The sequence below is a fragment of the Manis pentadactyla genome, chromosome 17 (assembly GCF_030020395.1).
Source record: "Manis pentadactyla isolate mManPen7 chromosome 17, mManPen7.hap1, whole genome shotgun sequence".
NCBI classification, from domain to species: Eukaryota; Metazoa; Chordata; class Mammalia; order Pholidota; family Manidae; genus Manis; species Manis pentadactyla.
The window spans coordinates 13361677-13382742 of NC_080035.1; the positions used below are offsets into that span (position 1 = coordinate 13361677).

General features: G+C 41.1%; 1 protein-coding gene across 5 annotated transcripts in view; it reads left to right on the forward strand.

Annotated features, from left to right (window-relative positions):
- EPSTI1 (epithelial stromal interaction 1) overlaps positions 1 to 21066 on the forward strand; it is a 109861-nt gene that overhangs the window by 11884 nt on the left and 76911 nt on the right. For all 5 annotated transcript variants that reach the window (XM_057494409.1, XM_036932410.2, XM_057494410.1 and 2 more), the window contains exons 2-5: positions 7611 to 7669; positions 9387 to 9470; positions 12716 to 12789; positions 13423 to 13506. In XM_057494409.1, the coding sequence (XP_057350392.1) occupies positions 7611 to 7669; positions 9387 to 9470; positions 12716 to 12789; positions 13423 to 13506 (301 nt within the window). The remainder of the gene's footprint in view (positions 1 to 7610; positions 7670 to 9386; positions 9471 to 12715; positions 12790 to 13422; positions 13507 to 21066) is intronic.

A 21066-nucleotide genomic window follows, 5' to 3' on the forward strand; every position in this document is an offset into this window, starting at 1 on the left:
AGTTCAATTATTTGTGGAATCTAAAAACAAAACAAAACAAAATGAACAAAACAACAGTAGACTCTAAGACACTGAGAAGTGACTGATGGTTACCATGGGTGAGGGGTTGGGATAGGTGGGTGGAGGGGAGGGGGAAAGGGCACAAAAATTCTCAATCATAATATAAGTTGATCACTGGGATGATAGTATAGCATGGACAATATGGCCAATGATTCTGTAGCATCTTTGTTGACTGTAACTGCACTAGTTGGGGTGAGCATTTAGTAATGTGGGTAACTGTGAACCACTATGTTGTATACCTGAAACTAATATAAGATTGTATATCAACTATACTTCAGTTAGCATGATTTTGAGTCCATTTTTTTTTCTATCTTTTATAGAATATTATTTACTAAACTTTAATGATATATTATCAATACTACTTTGTTTCATGCAGTGTTTCTTATTACCCCTGGGACACAGAACAAAAAAAAGAATCAGGAACCAGGAAATAGATTTTGGAAGGAAATGCCAGAACCAGGGATGTAAAAAGACAATCAGAAAAACTAAATTGCATATCTTGTGGAAGAAAATGCAGCAAAGGGATTCAGTCACAGCAGGAAAAAGGAGATGTACTAATGATCCAGGGCTAGATTCTATTATATACTGTAAAATAGGTGTCTCTTATGTGTTATGTAATTATTATAATTATAATTACATATCATAAAATAGATATCTCCAAATAGGTGCCATAAGCATAGGTGGCTTTGTTTGTTTCTCCCTTATTAAATAAGTCTAGAAGTAGGTAGTCTGGGCTGATATAGTAATACAAATAATAACCATCACAGAATACTTATTTCTGAGCATTGTTCTAAATACTTTATATTCTAAAAGGTAGATAGTTGTCAGCCCCATTTTAGAGGTAAAAGTAACAGAATTAGGGTTCAAAGTCAGGCAGTTTGGCAATAGATTACCACTAATGTGGCTGTTTTATAGTCACAGAGCGCAGGTTGCTTCTGTCTTCCTGCCTTGCCGCATCTGATGGATGTTTCCCATATATAAGTTGCTTCATTGACCAACAGTTGCTTAAGCATCAGCTGCTACTTATGCCCTCCAGGAAGTGAAAGGCAGCAAAAAAGCTTTTCCTGTTTGTCTGTCTCTATTTGAAGGAGCTTTCCTAGAAATCCTTCTCAGGAGCTTCCACTTAAATTTTAATTTCCAAACTTAATCACGTTGTTATACCTAGCTGTAAGGACGGTTGGCGATTACAATCTTTAATTGGGCACATCGTCATCCGGAATAACAGAGGAGCACTGTTAGGAAGGAGGAGGGGAAAATGAATGGTTAAGTCTGGCCAGCATCTCTTCTAGCTTAAGAATTGGGCATAATATCAGAGATTAATCATATGATCGAACTGTCCCTGGGATTTTGGAAATGTAGATGAGGTAATATAGTCTGCATTCCTGTTCAGAGTATTGATTTTAAAGAACTATTAGTGTCATTTAGATAAACTTCTGTGAAAAGCTTTATTTTTCATGCTTAATACATTCTGCAGGATTGTAATAGTGAACAATTGAAACAACTGAAATGGTTGAATGGTTATTTATGATGCATCCATGTTGTGAAATATTATGTAATCATTTAGATACTAAGTTCGTTACATGCATAACTGGGAAAACCAATTTTAGGTAAGATTAGTTTGTAAAATTGGACTTAGGATATGATTGGAACTGTGTAATAATATGTACAGAATATAGAGAATATAGGTTATACTAAAATTCACCAAATTTAACTGTAATTGTGAGATGATGAGTGATTTTTAAATGTTTGAAAAATAATTTCTGCATTTTCTTCTATGAGCATATGTGTCTTTCAAAATCAGAAATAAAAGATGAATTTCATCTTTAAATGTTCTATGCAAAGATTTAGATGTAAATCTCTCATGTCTTGCATTTGTGTTTTTCTCTTTAAGTTGTAGGCAACCTTGAGAAACAATGCTTAAAATGTAGACATAATTAAACCTAAGCCTTTTAATAATAATAATGATAATAATAATAAAATGTATAACCATTTGATAAATAAGTGGTTTTTATGCAAACACCAATTTCCTTATCACTAAGCCTTTCTTTAAAAAATGTTAATTCCAAATATTTGTTTGTTGGAAAAGGCAGTCCTCCTTGCACTCTTATATGTCTTGCTTGGTGTGCCAAGCCTGCACACCTGATTTTTCTTTACCTGGACTATTTCTTAGGGTTGTTGTGTACCTGGAAACCTTGAGAGATGAGGTATACTCTCCCCAGGACAAAGACCAGGCTTGCTTACTATCTGCTGTAAAAATGGTAGATTCCCCAACTCAGCGTTCCTTGGCTGCAGTGTAAACACACTGTGTGTGCAACATCTATCTTGCTACCTCCATAAGACCTGGAGACAGAGAGAACAGACAAAAAATATGCATATGCTCATGCTGCTTGATTTGCCATGAGCAATAAAGTCCTTTGTCTCTGACCCAGGAGTCTCCTGTTTTCTGCCAGCATCCATGAAACAGTAACAGGCTAACTTTTAGGCTAACATTAACTTGTTAAGCTTAGATTAGCTTATGAGTAGGCTCGAATTACATCCCAGACCTGACAACTCTATGTTCTGAAAATATGAATTCCTTGTTGTTATTTTTACTGAGGAAGCAATTTTATACATTTTGCAAACATATCTACCAATTGATCCCCATGTCTACTCGCATCATTAGTTTTTGCCATTTTAAAGGCAGCGAGTCTCAATAATATTGTATTTCATACATATTCTCTGTATAGAGTGAATCCTTTTTATTTTATTTCTTCATAGCTTTTATCATTTATGTGTGTATGTGTTTTAGGTGAAAAAATACAGCATCTGTCAGATCTACCCTGTATGGTTGTGTAGGTCGGTAACTTCACAAACTTGCCTGGAAATGTGATTATTTGGGGCTATAATACAAACCAAACCATGTGCGGGGTTACCTTTACCTGAAAGAAGGGTCACTTCTAAAAATTTGCATAAATTTACTAGGTCTCACTAAGCCATGGGCCTACACCACCGTGATGTAGGATATACGTCCACTCTGAGATGGATGGAGGGTATGTGTGTGTGTACTTTCCATAAAGTTATCCTATGAACAAAGGCCCTGATGACCTGATGATCTCTTATTTATCTTTTCCCTCTGGCTATTGTTTGGCCCTCTGGGTATCTAATTAGCCTTCCCACAGAAGCTGGGAGTTATAGAACTAACCCCCTTCATCTCAGCCTCTTGTGTGTATGGACAGTGTTTTGGGCTCTGCAGTTTCTGAGCCCTTCCACACCGGAGACACGGAGTGCTGGATCAGGACTGATGTAACAGGCTTAGGGGTCAGGATGATTTTCTCAGTCTGATTTTGTCATTTCTTGTTTTTCTTGGGAGTACAGTCTGTGTATAAATGAACTTTTGCAAACCTGGATGCCTTAAAACTTTGGCTAAAGACAGTAAGCTTCAGATTCCATGTGGAAAGCTATATTTAGAAAATAAATCTCTATCCAGTGCCTTTGCTTAACCAAAAAAACCTTTCCTTTTTCAGTTTTACCCAAGCATAGATATTCTTGAAGTATGAAAACCTCAAATCAATTTTTTTTTGTAGGATAGTAGACTTTATGTGCCTACTGTTTTGCTTGAAAGGATCTGTTCGTTAATCTTCTATCTCTTTCTGGAATTTTGCTTTTGACTATGTTTCTTTTTCAGTCAAACCAGTGTTGTTCCTAATTAGGAATTTAAGTTACATCTGCTGCAGTTTATACACACTAGGGGATATATTTATGTAATACTTTTAGCTAGCCAAGATATTTTTCATAACTTCAGCATAACATTTTTACATAGAGTGCTTATTGATAAGATGTTACAGATTCGTGCAAGAATATACACAAGAGAAGCAATTGTGTAGCTCAGGAGAGACCTCATAAGAAAAAAATCTCTTAGGTGTATTTTTTCTTTATGTATTTATTTTTGTATAAAATAGTATCTCATGGATGTGGGCTGTTGAAAGGTGAAAATAATCTTGGAAATTGATGCATTTCATTAAACTTCAATGAGGTAATTAAGGCAACCCATTTTCAAAGATATACATTTATTTCAGTCGCTCGAACGTTGCTTCATCAGGAAATGACCAGAATGCGAAATATAGGTAGCTTGGGCTTGTCTAGATCAGCAGCTTTGAGAGTCAGACTGTTGTAAAGGAAGAAATGGAGGTTAAAGCAATGGAGGCCCTTGCTGTGTGTGTGGAAACTAATTGGCTGAAAACATGAATAAATTATACTATTATTCCTGTCAAGAAAAAGCTAAGAGAGAAAGGATGAATATTTGTATCTACCAAGGCATTATGCTCTGCCACATGATATTAAAAAAATTAAAAGCAGATCCTTAGACCTTAAGCTCTTCTTCCTATAGCAAACAAGAGGAGTAGAAGCTCAATTACTTGGCAATGCTTCTTCTCAATATTGTGTTTCATGTTTGGTATTTTCAGCCAATAAAATATTGCTAAGAAGGTTGCTAAGGAATTCTCTAACATAAAACATTTATTGCTAGGACCTCTGTCCTCGAGCCTGGATTATGTTAAAATGCTGTGAATTAAAAGACTCTGATTTCAGAACTGGATAATTCTTTCCCTTGTTTCATGGCCCTGTACTGTGTCTGGGTACCTGTAGGCTATACACATAGACTGACCACAGTCCTATTCCTGAGACTAAAGATTCTTACCTAGAATGATGTTATCAGACTTAAACTCAATTTCAGATTACATATAGTAGATTAAAATCTTTTATAAACAGATTGATTTTTCTTTCCAAACCTTTTCCAAAATTGTCCTAAGGGTGGCCCATGCAGCTTGCAACCACGCAACTTGGCACATTCTTTATGAAACTGCTCTTAGGAAAGTCCTAGCAAAAGAGACACTTTTTTGCCATTTCAGATCCTATCTTGTAAGCGTCAACTTGCTATACTTCTTCTCTGACATTTTCTACCCCTCTGGGGTCTCTGTGACTCTCTTCCACCTCAGATCTCTGACTACGTACATCGTCCTGCCTCGGCTCTTGTGTAGATGTCCTGTGGTGTGCTCAGTGGTTTCATGAATTTTTACTAGTTAAAGTATAAGCTCCCTTAAAGTAGCTGGTGTCTGTTTTATTGGTATCTCCCCTCCCCATAAATCTCTAACACAGTAAGTCCATAATAGGTGCTCAGTTAAGTAGGTTACTTTGTTTAGAAGTCTATTAAGAGGCTTAAGATAAAGGAAAGTCATATTTTATGCTTTCTACATTGAGCTGAAAAATCAGCTGCAGACACCCAACTAGTTTAAGTCAAAAGTCCTGGGTTTGAGTCTCAGCTCTGTTGCTTAATTAACCTTGTGATCTTTGTCAAATGATTTAACCTGTGTCATTATCAATGACTTAGCAACTCCTAAATTCCCTTTAAGTCCAGTTGTCTGAAAACAACTTGTTTGACCTGTAAGGGTGGTTCTCAAAGTATGGTCCCCAGATCAGGAACATCAACATCACCTGGGGACTGTTAAAAATGCAAGTTATTGAACCCCACCCCAGACCCCAGAAACTCTGTAGTTTAACAAAGCTTCTGGGTGATTCCGATGCACATTAAAGTTGAAGAACTACTGATTTGCAGTATAGTCATGTCTTGCCGATGGGTTCCAGCCCAGGACAAGTTCACCATGGATTCAATGTGACCAAAGAAATGACAGCAGAACATTCTTGGGGTGAAAGGGTTATACCCAACTTTATTTCCTCGGTGGCAGGTCAATCACTAAAATCCCATCTAGGCAGAGCAAGTCTGCACGCAGCAAGCCGGTCTCTGCCTCTGGGCCTCTCTGCCTGCGTAGCCGTCCTCTGATCCTTTCTGCCCTCAGCACTGCCACTACTCCAGCCTCTGTTCTGCTCTCCTGCAGCCTTGCAGCCATGCCACCCTGTTGCCCAGAGCACTGGGCAGAGCTCTTTATATAGAGTCAAAAGCAATGTATTGCCCACATGTGTGTAGTGGGCTAGCCAGCCAGGGCCAGGTGAGAATCCTGGCCACAGGAACTTTCATTTTATCCACAAGTCACATCCCTGGAATGGTGAGAAGGTCCACCCAACAATGTTCATGGGCACTGAGGATTGTGCTGTCATGCCATGGTCGGCATTTAAATCCAGTATCTTCTGCAGAATGGCTCACCTCTGTATCATATTCAAGTGTGCAAGTACTACCTTCAGAATTACAACTCCCAAGCTCCTATGAAGTACTGGCAATTGAGTGAAAATTCTTTCTTAGGGTGATCAAAGAATATGCGACAGACAAGGGATTAATTTCCAGCAGCAGCCTCCTAATTTTGTATTCATAATGTTGTATGCATGCCAGGTTACACATGCAACGTCTGCAGATATACACTAGGTAATTGGGCATCCAGCAGGGCATCCATTTGCATGCAAAGGTGGTTGCACATCTCTCATTTACAAGTCTAAAATTAAAGCCCAGTTTGAAGCTGGCAGAAGGCTTGCAGCTAGGAAAATAATGAGATAAGGAAGAAATGGCTTCTGTTAATCACCATGTTTGGCTTCTACTTTTCAATCTTTGCCAATTTGTCCTTTGAAATTTTACATTCTGTGTTGAAGAGAGTCTTCTAAGAGTATCTGGTTGTTTTTTTTCTTTTGAGAAAAAGGAAGTCTATAAGCTGATTGTGTTTATCCATGGCATTTCCCCTAAAACTATACCCACTTGTATGCTGCTATCTGTTGCTGTGCTATATTTTTGCTCTATGAAGTATTCATGGTCTTATGGGAACACATGCATCATCTCAAAGAAGAGCTACCCCAGCACAGACTCACAGACTGGGTCTGTGGCATCGTTTCATTTCAATTCAGCCCACATTCATCAAGTAGCTACTTTGTGCAAGGCATTTTGCCAGGGGTTGGCATATGCGGATCAGTCAAGCACAGATTCTGCCTTCAAAATCTCACAATATTTTAACAACTTCCTAGTTTCTCAGAATTGAATATTCTTGCTTAAATGAAGTCTTCTCTGCCCCCTCCCCATCAATGAATTGAAGCGACTCCTTCCTTCTCTGAACTCCTGATTATGCTCACGTGTGTCACATGGACCCATGCCTGGAAGACTCAAAGCCCCAAAACACAACACTGGCCAGCTGGGCGCTCTGATGAGTCCTGGAAAGGAGGTGGCTGCATTGCAAATGGCCCATATTCCCAGTCTGTGGGAACAGTGGATGCCTGAGTGTTTCCTTTACTCCCAGTGTGGGTCATGGGGAAGAAAATGCCAATCTACAGCCATCTCAAAGGGAGCGTCACCTAGAGGAATAATAGATCCCTGCAAAGACGTTTTACCAAGAACCAGCTATGAAGTGAGCACTTGTCACTCTTCTACCCCTTTCCATTTCCTTGCGGCTGTGTGCATTTCTTTTACTTTGACAAGTAGGTTGTAAGTTCCTGGAGAACAGACGTGAATCTTAAGGTGATCTTCCATGGTACCTATTTGTTGGTGATGATCCTAAATGCAGTGTATCAGCAGGAATCGTGGCTGGTGCTTTATATGCATCAGTGATTTCTCATGATAATCAGGGTTTTTCTCATTCTAGCACAGGCACGTACACGCTGATAGCACCAAATGAAAACCGAAGAAATCGGATACAAAGAAGTACGTATATTTATTCATTTAACATTTAGAATTCTTCTCATTTTCTTATAGAATAGAATTGATTTGCTGTGTTCTGAAGATTTTTATTTTCTGATTTGTTTAGACCCACTGGATCTCCTCAGTTTTCTTTAACTTAAGCAGTTTTAGTTATACCTTTTAAAATTATTCTTCACTAATGCTTCAAAATGTGTTTTTCCATGTTAATAGCAGAACTCATAGCGTAATTGTAAATCTTAGATTCCTGTTGGAACTAAACAATTTCATACCTCTTGCCAGTAGATCTAGCTAGTTCCTGTAAAATTGGATGGAATGCAAATATTTTTACAGGACTATGAGCACTTTTGAAACAGACAAGTTGTATATGAAATAGATTGTGAAATAATTTGTTTTTCCTCATCTGTCCCATCCCCTCTTAATAGAATTTTTCTTTAGCCACTGCATTCCCTTAACTCTGTAGCTATCAGAGTCTACTGTCAGCTGCTTTAATTTATGTACCCCAGGTTGCTTCTCTAGATTATAACCTCTTTGAGGGCCGGGAAATGCACCTTACTCATTTTAGTGTTTCTTGTACTTAGTGGGTATGTAATATGTTTAATTGAACTTGTGGAGTAAAATAAAGCTGCCATTCAAGGTTACAGCATTTTACTTTAGAGTTGGAGAGAGAAAGTTCATTTAGTTCACGAAGAGCTTATGAGGCTTGTTTAAGTCAAGCTGTGGGGCTAGCACTGAGATTCTACGCTCTTCTTTATTAGATCTTGGTAGGAAAATTAATTTTGTGACCAACGATGGACATAAGGGCACAACAGGAAAGCGACTCTCAAAAGGATCTCTACCAGACAGGTAGCCCCATGGGTGGTACCAGTGGGTCAGTGCAGAATATGACAGTCACAGCTATGCAGACAGAATGACTGTGGGCCCTGCTGGCAGTTAGCCAACAGGAACCCAAATATTATGGCCAAAGCTTGATTTAAATACTTAACAGGAATTTAAGCCTCAGTGTGGTCTGGATTTTTTATATGTTTCAGAGAGTTTGCTTTTTTTTTCTAACAAAAAATATGAACGGACGATTGAGACAGGTCTAAGGGGGAGAACTGGGCCACACAGAACTGGCATCTCTGGCGCCCCCTACGGTCACTCAGAGTGTCTGTTTGGGGAACGAGCGCCGCTCCACAAGGAGTAGGCACCGGCTGTCTTCCCAAGGGTCAGGAAGCCCACAGCTCTCACGCCTCATAATTGCTGCAAGCTTGGGGAACCTTTGAATACAGGGAACAAAATAAACAAATAAATAATAAAGCACAGTGAATATGGGCACCAGAATTCTCTAGGGATATGTGTTTCCTGTGTATGAAAAGTTCTTAGTGATATATGAATATTCTGGTTTTGCACACCTTCACTACAGGAAATTTAAAAAATTCATTTGATATAAAGTATTAAAAATGCCAGATTGGGAAGAAAAACTAAACTTCTTTATTTTAGTAGGAGTTCAGGTTTTTCTAAATTTGAACCTTCTGTGCTGACTTGTGGAGAGAAAGGGCCTTGGGTGGGCCTGGGGTGACCCCACGGGGTTAGGACTGAATGGTGTCTTCCTTTCCTGGATACATCGTCCACTCACGCTCAGACGTAGTTGACTGCCCTCTAATGGCTGTTTTTCTTTCAAGGGACCAGTTTCCTTTCACATTCTGGTAACTGATGATTTGATGTTTTTCACATGGTTTAGTTGCGGAGCAAGAATTGGAGAATTTGGAGAAGTGGAAGGAGCAACACAGAGCAAAGCCAGTGAGCCTGGTGCCCAGGCAGCTGGGTAAGTCAGCACACCAGCTGCCTGACTGGGGGAGAACAGGGCCACGCAAGACCTGTGAGCCCCTTGCCTACATCTGTCTTTGAATGTATGTTACAGGTTGTTGGGTCTCTGTTGCTTGGAATAGAAAGCATTGCAAGTTGAAACACTTAAGAATGCAGGCACATTATTGTTTCTGATTTTCTGCAAGTAGCAAATGTATGATGCTGTGATTATGTGAGAATCAAGTGATGACTTAATTGTTGAATAATTTAGAGCCTCTTAGATGATCAACTCTGAAGAAAGCTTACCTGGGGTGCTGCATATGCCTTGTCATAGCGCTAGTGAGGATGGGAGTAAAAGCTATCTCGAGCATATTAATCATAACAGTTAAATGCTAATGGGGAAAAAAATGAATGGAGAGTCAATTCCAAAACTAAGATGAGAGAGAGAGCTGGGGACCCAGTGGTGGGTATAAAGAGAACATCACCTGTGTTTTCATTCTATAGATAGAGACCTTTGGGCCTCTGGAGTGCACGCCAGTGTGATGAATTGTCTGGGCTGCCAGTGCCTCGTTGAAATCATCCAACGGGGATGCCACCCAGTGGGAATCCTTCACATCCTTTCTTCTCTTTCTCTTCCAGCAGCAGCTGAGAACTTAAAGGGCTGGATACACAGTTTCCACAGATTTAGTTAATACAAATGCATTAGAATCAGGTGCCACTTACTGTTACTATATTTTAAAAGAAGTATTTTTTTCCAGGATTAGGTAAAAAATAAGCTAATTTGGAAACCATTTAAGGAGTAAAGTAATAGTATTATCACCATCCTCCCACTGGTTTTTCATGAAAGGTGTTAATCTCAAGTGTAACCTTTATGCTGAATAAGCCACACTTGAGGGGCACTGCCGGAATACAGAAGCTTTGTTCTTCCTAGTTGGCCTCTTCGAAGTGGCTATGTGGGACTAGTTTTTCCCATGCTCTTTGGATAAAATTAGATCTTTTTGGTCTTTTTCAAATGATAAAGTTGTCCAGCTAATTCTAGGCCCCAAACAGTGTTATTTCAATAATTAATTATCAGTCATAGGTACTGGTCAAAATTCTGTTACTAATGATGATAAAAGCTTCTCTGTTCCAGCCCTGCCCATTTTGGGTAGAAAGCTAGTGAAAGGGAACAAGGTGTGGCTGCATTTTCTCAATTGACTCTTCTTTGCTGGGGTCAAAGGGCGGAGACAAATGAGAAGGAAGGATATATAGTGCACTGATCTGGTTTCTTCATGTCTTGGTGTGTTCCTGCTATGCATTCTCTCCCCTGGGGTTCTTGGTCATCTTCTGAGCCCCTCATTGCCTGCCACCCGTATCTCACCTGGAGTTCCCTGATAGAGATGATATACTTTCCTGCTGGCTTCACTGTTGGCTCTCGGTAGGTCATAGGGCTCCACTGTTCCTCCTGGTGGCATAGGGGAAGTCCCTTTAAAATGGCTTTTGATTGGCATTCTCTTTCATGACAGCCAGGCTGTGAGTATAGGAGACACTTGTGCATCATTTCTTCCCACAAACTTGGAGTACAGGCATTTGCCATGCAGCCACCTCCTCTTGATGACCTAAGCTGTCACCTGAGGGCGGCCTTGTGCTGCTAGGCTCTGACTTTTCTAGGCATGGGACCAGTAGGTACCTCAGGCTCTTGGCAGCACGGATGGAGTTCTCCAAGTGATTTTCATTAAATCTCTCTTGCTCATCATGATGTGAAGATTCCTCCTCCCCAGAACACACACACACCCATAAGATGGAATTTACAGTCGTCTTTCCTCTTATTTCTACCTCCCTTTGACCTGTCTAACTTTTATTGGCTGAAGGTAGTTGCTAATTAGGGTTCCCAAAAGCTTTGCAGTTACCCCTTTGGAGATCCTGCTTAGGGAGCAGGTACCTCACTTTGGAATTTGGAGACGTTGGTGCCTATTGTCTTGGGTCCTTAGCCAAGTATGAGCAGGAATCTCACTGCAGCCTTTTTATGTAACGTATCTAGGAATGGTCACAGATATGTGTGTGGGAAGTGGCTAGGGGGTAGAAAAGAAAATTCTTGAATGTATTAAGCTTTGAGATGAGTTTTGAATAAAATCTGCAAATGCTTAGACATCCGACTTTCTCCATTTCTTTTAATTCTCAACTCCTCCCCTATTTCTTCACCCCTTAAAATATTGGAATGGTTCCAGAAGATACTGCAAGTGTCTGTAACATTAGATAAAAGCTTTAGTGGCCGTCACTATTTCTTTCCCATTCCCTGATCCCCCATGACAGAGACGAAAGGGCCAAAGCCCAAGAGGCCTAATATATCTTTTGGGAGTCAGAAGATAGAGTCTCTATGGTGTCTTTATCAGTTCAATTATGGAAACTACAGTGAATGAAAATTGTTTTAGTATATCTTCTGTGTGAGTGAATCTTTCAGAGAACTGACATTTTCAGTGACCGAGGCACCAGGGAATTATCTTAAAGGAGTCTTTACAACACACACACATCACTTCATAAACACAAAGAGATTCCTAAGCAGCAATTCTTAGATGATTGTCAACCTGCAAACATTTCTTGTTCCAAATTATTTCAGGTTTAAGACAGCAAGCAAATAATCTAACATCCTTATTTTTCTCTTGAGTATCTAAAGAAAGAACAATAAATAGTATAGATTGATAATCAATTACTAACTAGGATGTTCTCACTGAACTTTTAAAAACTGGGTTGTAAGGACTACAGATTTGTCTAGTGGCAAGACCGCTGAGGGTTTCCTGAGCTTTTGTACTTGAACATAGGCAAGTAGAGTCAGAAGAAGAAAAATAATTGAAGCATCATTAATCATTAGTGTTCACAATTGATCATTGGACCTTTTGTCAGGTTAGGGAATGGTCAAACTCAAACATGATGCGTGTTCCAGAATTTGCAAGACTGGTGCTATTTCTTATGATTTAGCATGGACCTTTAGGTGTGACTTCAATCTAAGGGAAAAACTGGACATGACTGAAGGACCTTAGTATGATTGTCCTCTTTTTTTTTTTTTTTTAAGGAATATGGCTTCCTCTTTCTGTCCAGCTGTTTCTCTTTTCAGCAATTACCATCCTTTAATGTCTTATTAAGAAAACTGGTTATGTCCTTATTTCCTGAGGGATGAAAATGCTAAGGAAACTCATGGTGTAGTCTTATCATATATTAATTAGTTTTTGATGGCTGACATTTCAGCTTAATATTCACATTTCATCTCTGTGACTTTTTTCCCCTTAGGCGGAAGCCAGTCAGAGGCTGAAGTCAGGCAGAAACAGCAGCTCCAACTGATGCAAGCTAAATACCGGCAAAAGGTCAGTATCCGTCTCTTTTAGTTTAATCTTGGCAAGGAGTTTGAGTGCCAACACTTTCAAGTAATCATGAAATTTACCCAAAGCATAAAACCAATTGTGAAAGGAGACCCTCCAACAGAAATCAGAAAGTGAGAAGTGAAGAGATAAATATCCAGAATGCTTATCCAAGTCATGTATTAGCAGCACTCTTAATGAAAGGATTACTTTTTTCCAGTTTAAGTTAACTCTTAAATGTTTGGTTCTAAGAACATGAATTTGTTTACCCTGGGCCAGACGTGAAAGTAGTACAAAAACAAAACAAAACAAAAAAAAGATTCAAGATGTCAGTGATTTTTTACAGTGAGCTCTGTGAGTTCTATAATTGGGAAAAAATATCTGCCCTCTCTCCTCTCCAACCTGGGAGGTGGGTGGGAAGACAGAGGGACCAGGGAAGAAACACAGAGAAACTTCATAGGCAGGAGATGGAGACTGATGTTCCCTGTGATCAAAGTGGCTTAAAGTGCCAAGTGATAATCATGGTGAGGGACAGCACAGACAATACTGGAATTTGCCTTGCATCGTGATTTTGTTTTCCAGAGGTTCAGACGGGAAAATACTAACTGCTTTTTGTTCTCTATAATCTTAACAATTTAGCTAAAAAGAGAAGAATCTGTAAGAATCAGGAAGGAAGCTGAAGAAGCCGAAATCCAAAAAATGAAGGCAATTCAGAGAGAGAAGGTAAGACCATGGAGAGGATGACGAGCTGGCATTTACTGAAGCTCACTGTGGGCTCCCTTGGGCGCAGTCCATGCACCAGCTCAGTTAGTCCTCGCAATGCCCATGTGAGGTTTGCAAATGAGGAAACTGACACACAGAAGGTAGATAACTTGTCCAAGGTCTCACAGCCAGTTAACAGAAGTGGGATTCAAATCCGGGCTGACTGGTCTCAGAGCTAGAGTTCTTAGTCACCACACTGTCTCACCTCCCAGGTGAGCGGGCTGTATTTTTGACCAGAAGGCAAAGCCATTCGTAACAAGGTCAATCACTGGTACACTGCCATATTTATGTCCAAATGGTGAACATTCCAGGGGGCGTGTTAAATATGTGAACTTACCTCTCTTACTGATGAAAGAAAAACTGCAGTTTCATTTCAGTATTAGTGATATGATCTATTCGAACCCCCAAAGATGGTTTTAGTTGTGATACTCTTTCTGGGGCTTGGGGGGAAATCTCTTTAAAATGCTCATCTGCTAGAGAAGAAGGAAAATGATGCAGTGTGGTTTTATGCCCTGCTCCCACCTCCTGCCATTCCCGCACAGAGTCCTGAGCTGAGTGGGGTTTAAGGGTTGGAGGTATGGGACAAGGGGTTGATTCATGATACTGATGAACAAGTATGGCACCTAATGCAAGTACAGGTCATGGAACCAGTTTCTATTCCTGTTGTTTGTATCTCTCTCTCTCTCCTTCCCTCCCTCCCTCTCTCTTTCTTTCTTCCAATTGAGTGTTGGTCACGATTTAAACCTGGTTACTAAGCAATAGATATTCTACCAGTGAGAGTTAAAGAAGCCAAAAGCTGGTGGCTTATGGAATGCATGAGAGTGGATGAGTCATTTCTTTCTCTGATGATTTCTCTACCTTTCCAGAAAGCAGAGTAAATCATTCTTGCAAGATGTTCTGTGACTGTGGGCATCCCCTGCAACTATTCCTGTAAAGTGAGGCTGCAGGCCCCACCTCCTCTTCTCCCAGAACCAGAAGCATCTATAAATGGAGAGATGTAGGCTCTGGGGGTGGAGATGACACTGGAGTCATACTTGAAGAACTGTAATGAAATGCTGGAGGTACAAAAGAACATAAGAACTTTGTTTACAAAATTTGATGCAGCAATCTGCTTCCAATTCATCAGGTATTATACCTTCATTGAAAAGGTTTTTTATTATAATAACTTTTTTTTAACCTGAAAACAATTTTCTTTCTATATATCTGTTCCCCACTCTTTTATCGTTCAACTTGCCCTTCCCCCATTTTCTCCTTCAAAGGAAGGTTGACACTTTGGTCTTGTGATTGTAGAGGAGTGTCCCCTTTACATAGCATAGTCTCTCTGTCTGCATTTCATGTGAAATTAAGAAAATCACCAAACCATCACCAGTAAGTCAATTAAGAGGCTTGCAGATCCAAAAGGATTTTTGTGTTGCAACCTCTTATCCTGAACGTTATTTATTAGTTGTCATTTAATTCCCATAGTTAACTGGCTTGTGGGTCATTTATAGCTCATTTCTTCAAAGGTCAAATAATGTGTACTATTCAGAAATGTTAGTGGCTGAAATGGTTTTCTTTATAATATTGAGTAAAAGCATTTTTTTCCTTTCCAAGATAGACCATAACACTAAATGTACAGCAATCATTAACTACAGGAGTCTTAATTGGATTGGCTTTTCTAATGTGATAACTGTAATGATTATTGGTATAAATTCATCCACAAGTGAGAGATGGGATAGTTGATATGTGGCTCCTTCCCATTCAAAATGTGGTCCTTGAACCAGCAGCACTGGCATCAATGTATGAAATGCAGAATCTTGAGCCCCACCCCAGATTTTCTGAACAGAATCTGCATTTTAACAAGCTACCCAGATGATTCTTGTGCACATAAAAGTTTAGGGAGCACTAATCTGAACTGCCTAAAAGAAAAGGAGCAGCCCACCCTGGTCTTTCTGCAGACTTGATTTCTTTGGCCAATCGGCCTGCAGTGAGGCCATGACCTAGCTGTCTGTTGCATACAAATCTGTGGCTTTTCATACTGAACATGAGCCTATTTAGTAGCTTGTATCAGATGAAAGAAAAATGAACATTAGCCATATAGAAATGGCATACATTTCTGCAGGCCCCACCTCCTCTTCTCCCAGAACCAGAAGCATCTATAGATGGAGAGATGTAGGCCAGTGTGAAAATAGCCAAGGGAAGCAATAATGGCTGTGCTTATGGAGCATTTATTCTTTAAAATGCACTGTGAACACATACATGGACTGCAGCCTGCAAAATGCCACCCTTCTCCCCAGGCAAATGGCTGTTGGTCAGGAATTCTGAGTCAAGTAGAATCTGAGCAGCCTAGTTGTCTTGCCAATGGGTTTCAGCCCCGGACAAGTTTACTCTTGATTCAGTGGGACCAAAAAATGACAATGGAACATTCTTGGGGTGAAAGGGTTATACCCAACTTTATTCCCATGGTGGCATTTCAATCACTAGAATGCTGTCCACTCAAGAGCGAGTCTGCATGCAGCAGGCCAGTCTCTGCCTCTGGGCCTCTCTGCCCCCTGCAGCCATCTCAGTCTCTGTCCTCGGCGCTGCCACCACTCCAGCCTCTGCTCTGCTGCAGCCATGCAGCCCAGACCACTGGGCAGAGCTCTTTATACAGAGTCAATAACAATGTTTTGACCACATGTGTGTAGTGAGCAATCGGACCAAGACTAGGTGAGAATTCTGGCCATAGGAACCTTCACTTTCTCCACCATTACATTAGCAGGATTTTTGTGAACTAGTTGATTTCATGTTGGTAGCTTGACACCATTCATGTGAGAGTATGTGCACCATGCATATCAGTAAATGCTATTAACCTCCTGTCCTCCCTTCTAGAGCTGGTCATTAGCTTATCAGCACACCACTGCTTAGCTCTAAATGAAAGAGATCCTCCCTGACCCTCCCTCATCACCCACATTCCAAACCCAAACCTCAGAGGGTTAAGGAGGGCAAAGATTTTGTGAAGTATCTGGCACAATATGTATCTGATGCATATTGATTTAAAAATAGATTAAAACCCACATGATAGGCAAATAATCCCCCTCCTCTGCCCTTCTACATTCTAATCCCCGGAACCAGGGAATCTGTTGTTACCTGGCAAAAGAGAATTAAATTTGCCAGTGGAATTAAGATTGCTAATGAATTTACCTTCAAATAAGGAGAGTATTATCCAGGTGGGTCCAGTGTAATTACAGGGGCCCTTAAGTTGGAAAAGGAAGGCAGAAGATGGAGAACATGAAAAGAGAGAGAGGGAGAAAGCATCAGTCTGCCATTGCTGGCTTTGAAGGTGGGGAAAGGGACCATCAGCTTAGAAGTGTGGGAGGCTTCTAGAAGCTGGAAAAGGTGAGGTAACAGATTCTTCCCTGGAGTTTCCGAAAGGAAAGCAGCTGTGTTGACATCTTGATTTTATCACAGAGACTCATTTCAAACTTCTCACCTCCAGAACTGTAGTATTATTAGTAAAATTGTGTTGTTTTAGGCCAATCAATTTGGCAATTTGTTACAGCAGCATGTAGTTTTATAATGATGTATTTTTTCTAGAATTCTATAAAACAGAAAATATCTTAAAAATATTAAAACATCAGAGTGAAAGAAAGCCATTTAATAAAAAGGAAGCATACCAGATACAAGGACTTTCTCTGTCACTGAATCTAGCAGCATAAGTAGACAAACTGTCATTAATCCTCACAACAGCCTTTCACCTAAATTTAGTTCTGTAAGAGTAAACCTCCACAATGCTTTTCCCTCATACTCACATTAATGAGTTGAACAATGATTTGATTTTTCAAGCCTTTCATGATAACCACAAATTTGAAAAGTGAAAATCTTCCAACTCCTTGTCAAAGAACCTCCCTATATCCTGGCTCATCTTATTCTGCCTTTGATCTTCTTAAATGTGAAATACTATTATGCAGTGCTATATAGTTTACAAATACCTCCATTTAATTCTCCCAACCTCTTGGGGTATCATAACCTCAGAAAGGGCAAGAAATTAGCTAGAGATTTGAGTGGCATCCAAAGACTTTTCTTGCCCTTGTCACTAAACTGTAGTCATAAAGCCGCTGTAGGGAAAACAGAAGTTCCTAAGGCCAGGATCCTCACCTGACCCTAATCTACTTGATGGTATAATTGGCCTACTGTGTAGGCTTCTCATCCATTGGCAATAAGCCAATTGTGCCTGTGTTACTGTGTAAAGAGCTCTACCAGTGCTTAGAGGAGAGCAGAGCCTGGAGCAAAGGCAGGGAGCTCAAAGCAGAGTCTGCAAAGGAGAGCAAGAAAGCAGGAGAGAAGAGGCTGAAGCCGGGGGCAGAGACTGAGATGGGCTGGCTGCATGTAGAGGTGGATGTGATTCTAGCACTTGACATACCACTGCTGAGAATAAAGCTTGGTGTAAGACCTTTACCCCAACAATGTACTATTGTCATTTTTCAGTCTCACTGAATCCATGGTGAACTTGCCTGGGTTGAAACCCTCAGGTGAAACACTGCTGAAGTTATTTGGAGCACTGGAGGTCACAGTGCTTAAAGCAGACACTGAGAAGCATCATTAGTTAGTTAGGCACTAACCAGTAAAAAATAAGGTATGCATATTAAATGCAGAGATACATGTACATATTTTTAAAGAATCAGATTTGTTACTTCTAAAAAACAAGTAGTAGCAACAGCTACCAGTTTGAGAACAATTTTAGGGATAAAACTCAATTGAGGAAATTATTTCAATATTGTTTTTATAAGCTAGGAAAAATTTCCATTTCTGAAAATTTTCAAGGAACACCAGTATTTCCCAGAAATGTGCTTCCTACATTATGCATTTCTTTGTGGAAGAATTGGTGTGGGCATTAAGCCTGTGATTGTTGAAATGCAGTAGATCTATTAATTAATTCCATAATGTTGGGATGCTAATATCTCTGAATACAGATGTAGAACTGTCTTGCCAATGGGTTTCAGCCCCAGGCAAGTTCGCTATGGATTCAATGTGACCAAAGAAAATGACAGCAAACGTTCCTTGGGATGAGAGGGTTTATTACCCGGCTTGTTCTCCTGGCGGAAGGTCGAGCACTAGCGTCTCTGCCTCCTCTCAGAGCACTGGGCCGAGCTCTCTATATAGCACAATAATAGCTTATTCTCTAAAGGTGTGGAAGCGGTATCCTAGCAACAGGCCAGTTACATCATCAGGTGGTTTAAGTTCAATGAGGATCCTGGTCATAGGAACCCCAACTTCCCCACACTCCACCCCTCCAGGATTCTCACCTTACAATCTACACGCTTTCAGTCTTCCACAATGGTCCCTGTGCGAGAAAGCTGGAACACTGTAACCAGATTCCACAACAGCAACAGGATAACAAAAACTTAGATATAATAACAAAAATTAAGATACAACAAGATTTTGATACAGGTAACAAAAATTATAATAATCCTCAACCCAGAGGAAGTTCCCAATCCACAAAGACCTTAGGGGCAGTAAGACACATGTTTTAATGACACCGACATAGGCAAACCTTGTCCATCAGGTAGGATGCATGCAGGAGAGTGGTCCTGTGATAGGACTGTAGCAGGAAGGGGGTTCCTTCCAGGTCTAGTACACCATACCTTTACTCCTTTCCCCATGGGGGTTACTGAAGGGTCTCTTTATAGTGCTCCTGGAGGTGCATGCACTGGCCATAATGATAAAACAAAATTCCCCGGTAAGATGCTCCTACCTTCTGGCCATTCAGGATATACTACTGTGACCTTTGGTGGCCACACTGCTGTTACTCCAGGAATACACAGGAGGCCAGCTTCCAGGCCTTGTCCCTAATGTGCCAGGAGAGCCAGCCATCGTTGGTCCATGTGTCAAAAGGTCTAAGGCCACATCCACTCAATGGCGTCTATGGGGTTCAGTGCAGTTGGTGGTGGCAGCAAAATGTTATTCTGGTGGCCAAACCTCGGCTTCAGTGATTCTTCCTTGGTTTGTACTTGCAGTTGTGTAGGGGAGGGAACAATATGTGTTAACATGTCTACAGGGCTCAGGGCTCCCTTTTGGGGTCTCTCATTTAAACGCTGTAGCAGGGTCCATAAGCAGACTGACCATCCCCGCAGACTATTGGTATCTGACTTTAGTCTGGATTTTAACAAGCCATTGCGCCTCTCTGTCATGCCTACTGCGGTAGGATTGTATGGCACGTGAAACTTCCATTTGACTCCCAGCTGTCACACCCATTCTTGCAGTGTGTGTCCAGTAAAATGGGAGCCCTGATCACTCTCAGTTACCTGTGGTCGGCCATAGGCAGCAAAGAGACGCTCCCAGCCTCTTTTGGTCATCTGCTGGTCTGCACAACGGGTAGGAAAAGCAACCAGAAGTCCAGTAGGTGTGTCCACACAAGTCAAAGCATACCAATATCCTTCCGATGCAGGTAGAGGCCCAATATAGTCTATCTGCCATCTGATGAGGGGTACAGTCCCCTTAGCTATTGTCCCATGTTGCTGTGGAACTTGTAAGTCCCTTTTGGAGTGCATGACACACTCCTGCCAGACTCTACTAACTTCTTCAAAGGTCAAAGGCCAGCCCCACCGACAGGCTACAGCCCACGTTGTCTTTTGCCCTACACGCAACAAACACTGATGTAACCTTTGGGCTACATCAGAGGCAGGCTTTTCTTCTAACTAACGTATCTGGGCCAATTTATCTGCTTCATCATTTCCTGGGGATGCCAGTGGCAAATGACCTGTCACATGATCTACTGTAACTGTTTTAGTCTGACCACAGACCCATAAATCTTGCAAGAATTCTTGCCCCCAAAGGGGTTTGGTGACTAACCAGCCAGTTGGCATGGTACCAGGTTGGTAGCCACAGGGTCAAGCCTGGGTAGACAGCCCAGCTGTCAGTACAGACAACTATAGGGGAGGGCTCCTGGCTGATCACAAGCCACACAGCACACAACTATGCCCATTGACTGTTCTTCCCCTCACCATCTTCCATCCATATTGTCTCAGTCTTAGGATGGAAAGCTATGGCCCTCCATTTTGGGGGCTGCCCATGGCTGGAGCCGTCTGTGCACCATGCATCTTCGGGTATAGGGGCTCTTCCCTCCCTATAGGGACTCTCTACTACTAATGGTTCAAAAGCAAGTTCTTCCTGCTTTTCACTACTACATGTCACTGGCCCCAATAAGCATTGGAGTTCTTCCCTCAAGGGGTACTAGGGAGAGCACTACACTGCTGTAGGTAAGACCCCCCACTTGGCCCATGTGGTCTTTGTGCCACACCACTTCTTGGCTTTTGGGTCCAGTCTTGTACCCACCCCAAGATGGGATAGGTGGTTATTACCTTTATTGGGACCATTCCAGTGATTGGTTTTATAGCTAGCAAGGCGTGAAACATGGCAGCCAGTTGGTTTTCTATCAAAGTGTATTGTACCGCTGCCCCTTTCCAGAGTTGTGACCAGAATCCAATAAGTTGGTGAGTTTCTTCAAGCCGCTGCCAGAGACTCCGGCCATAACTGTCTTCAGCCACATGAATGTCCAGCTCA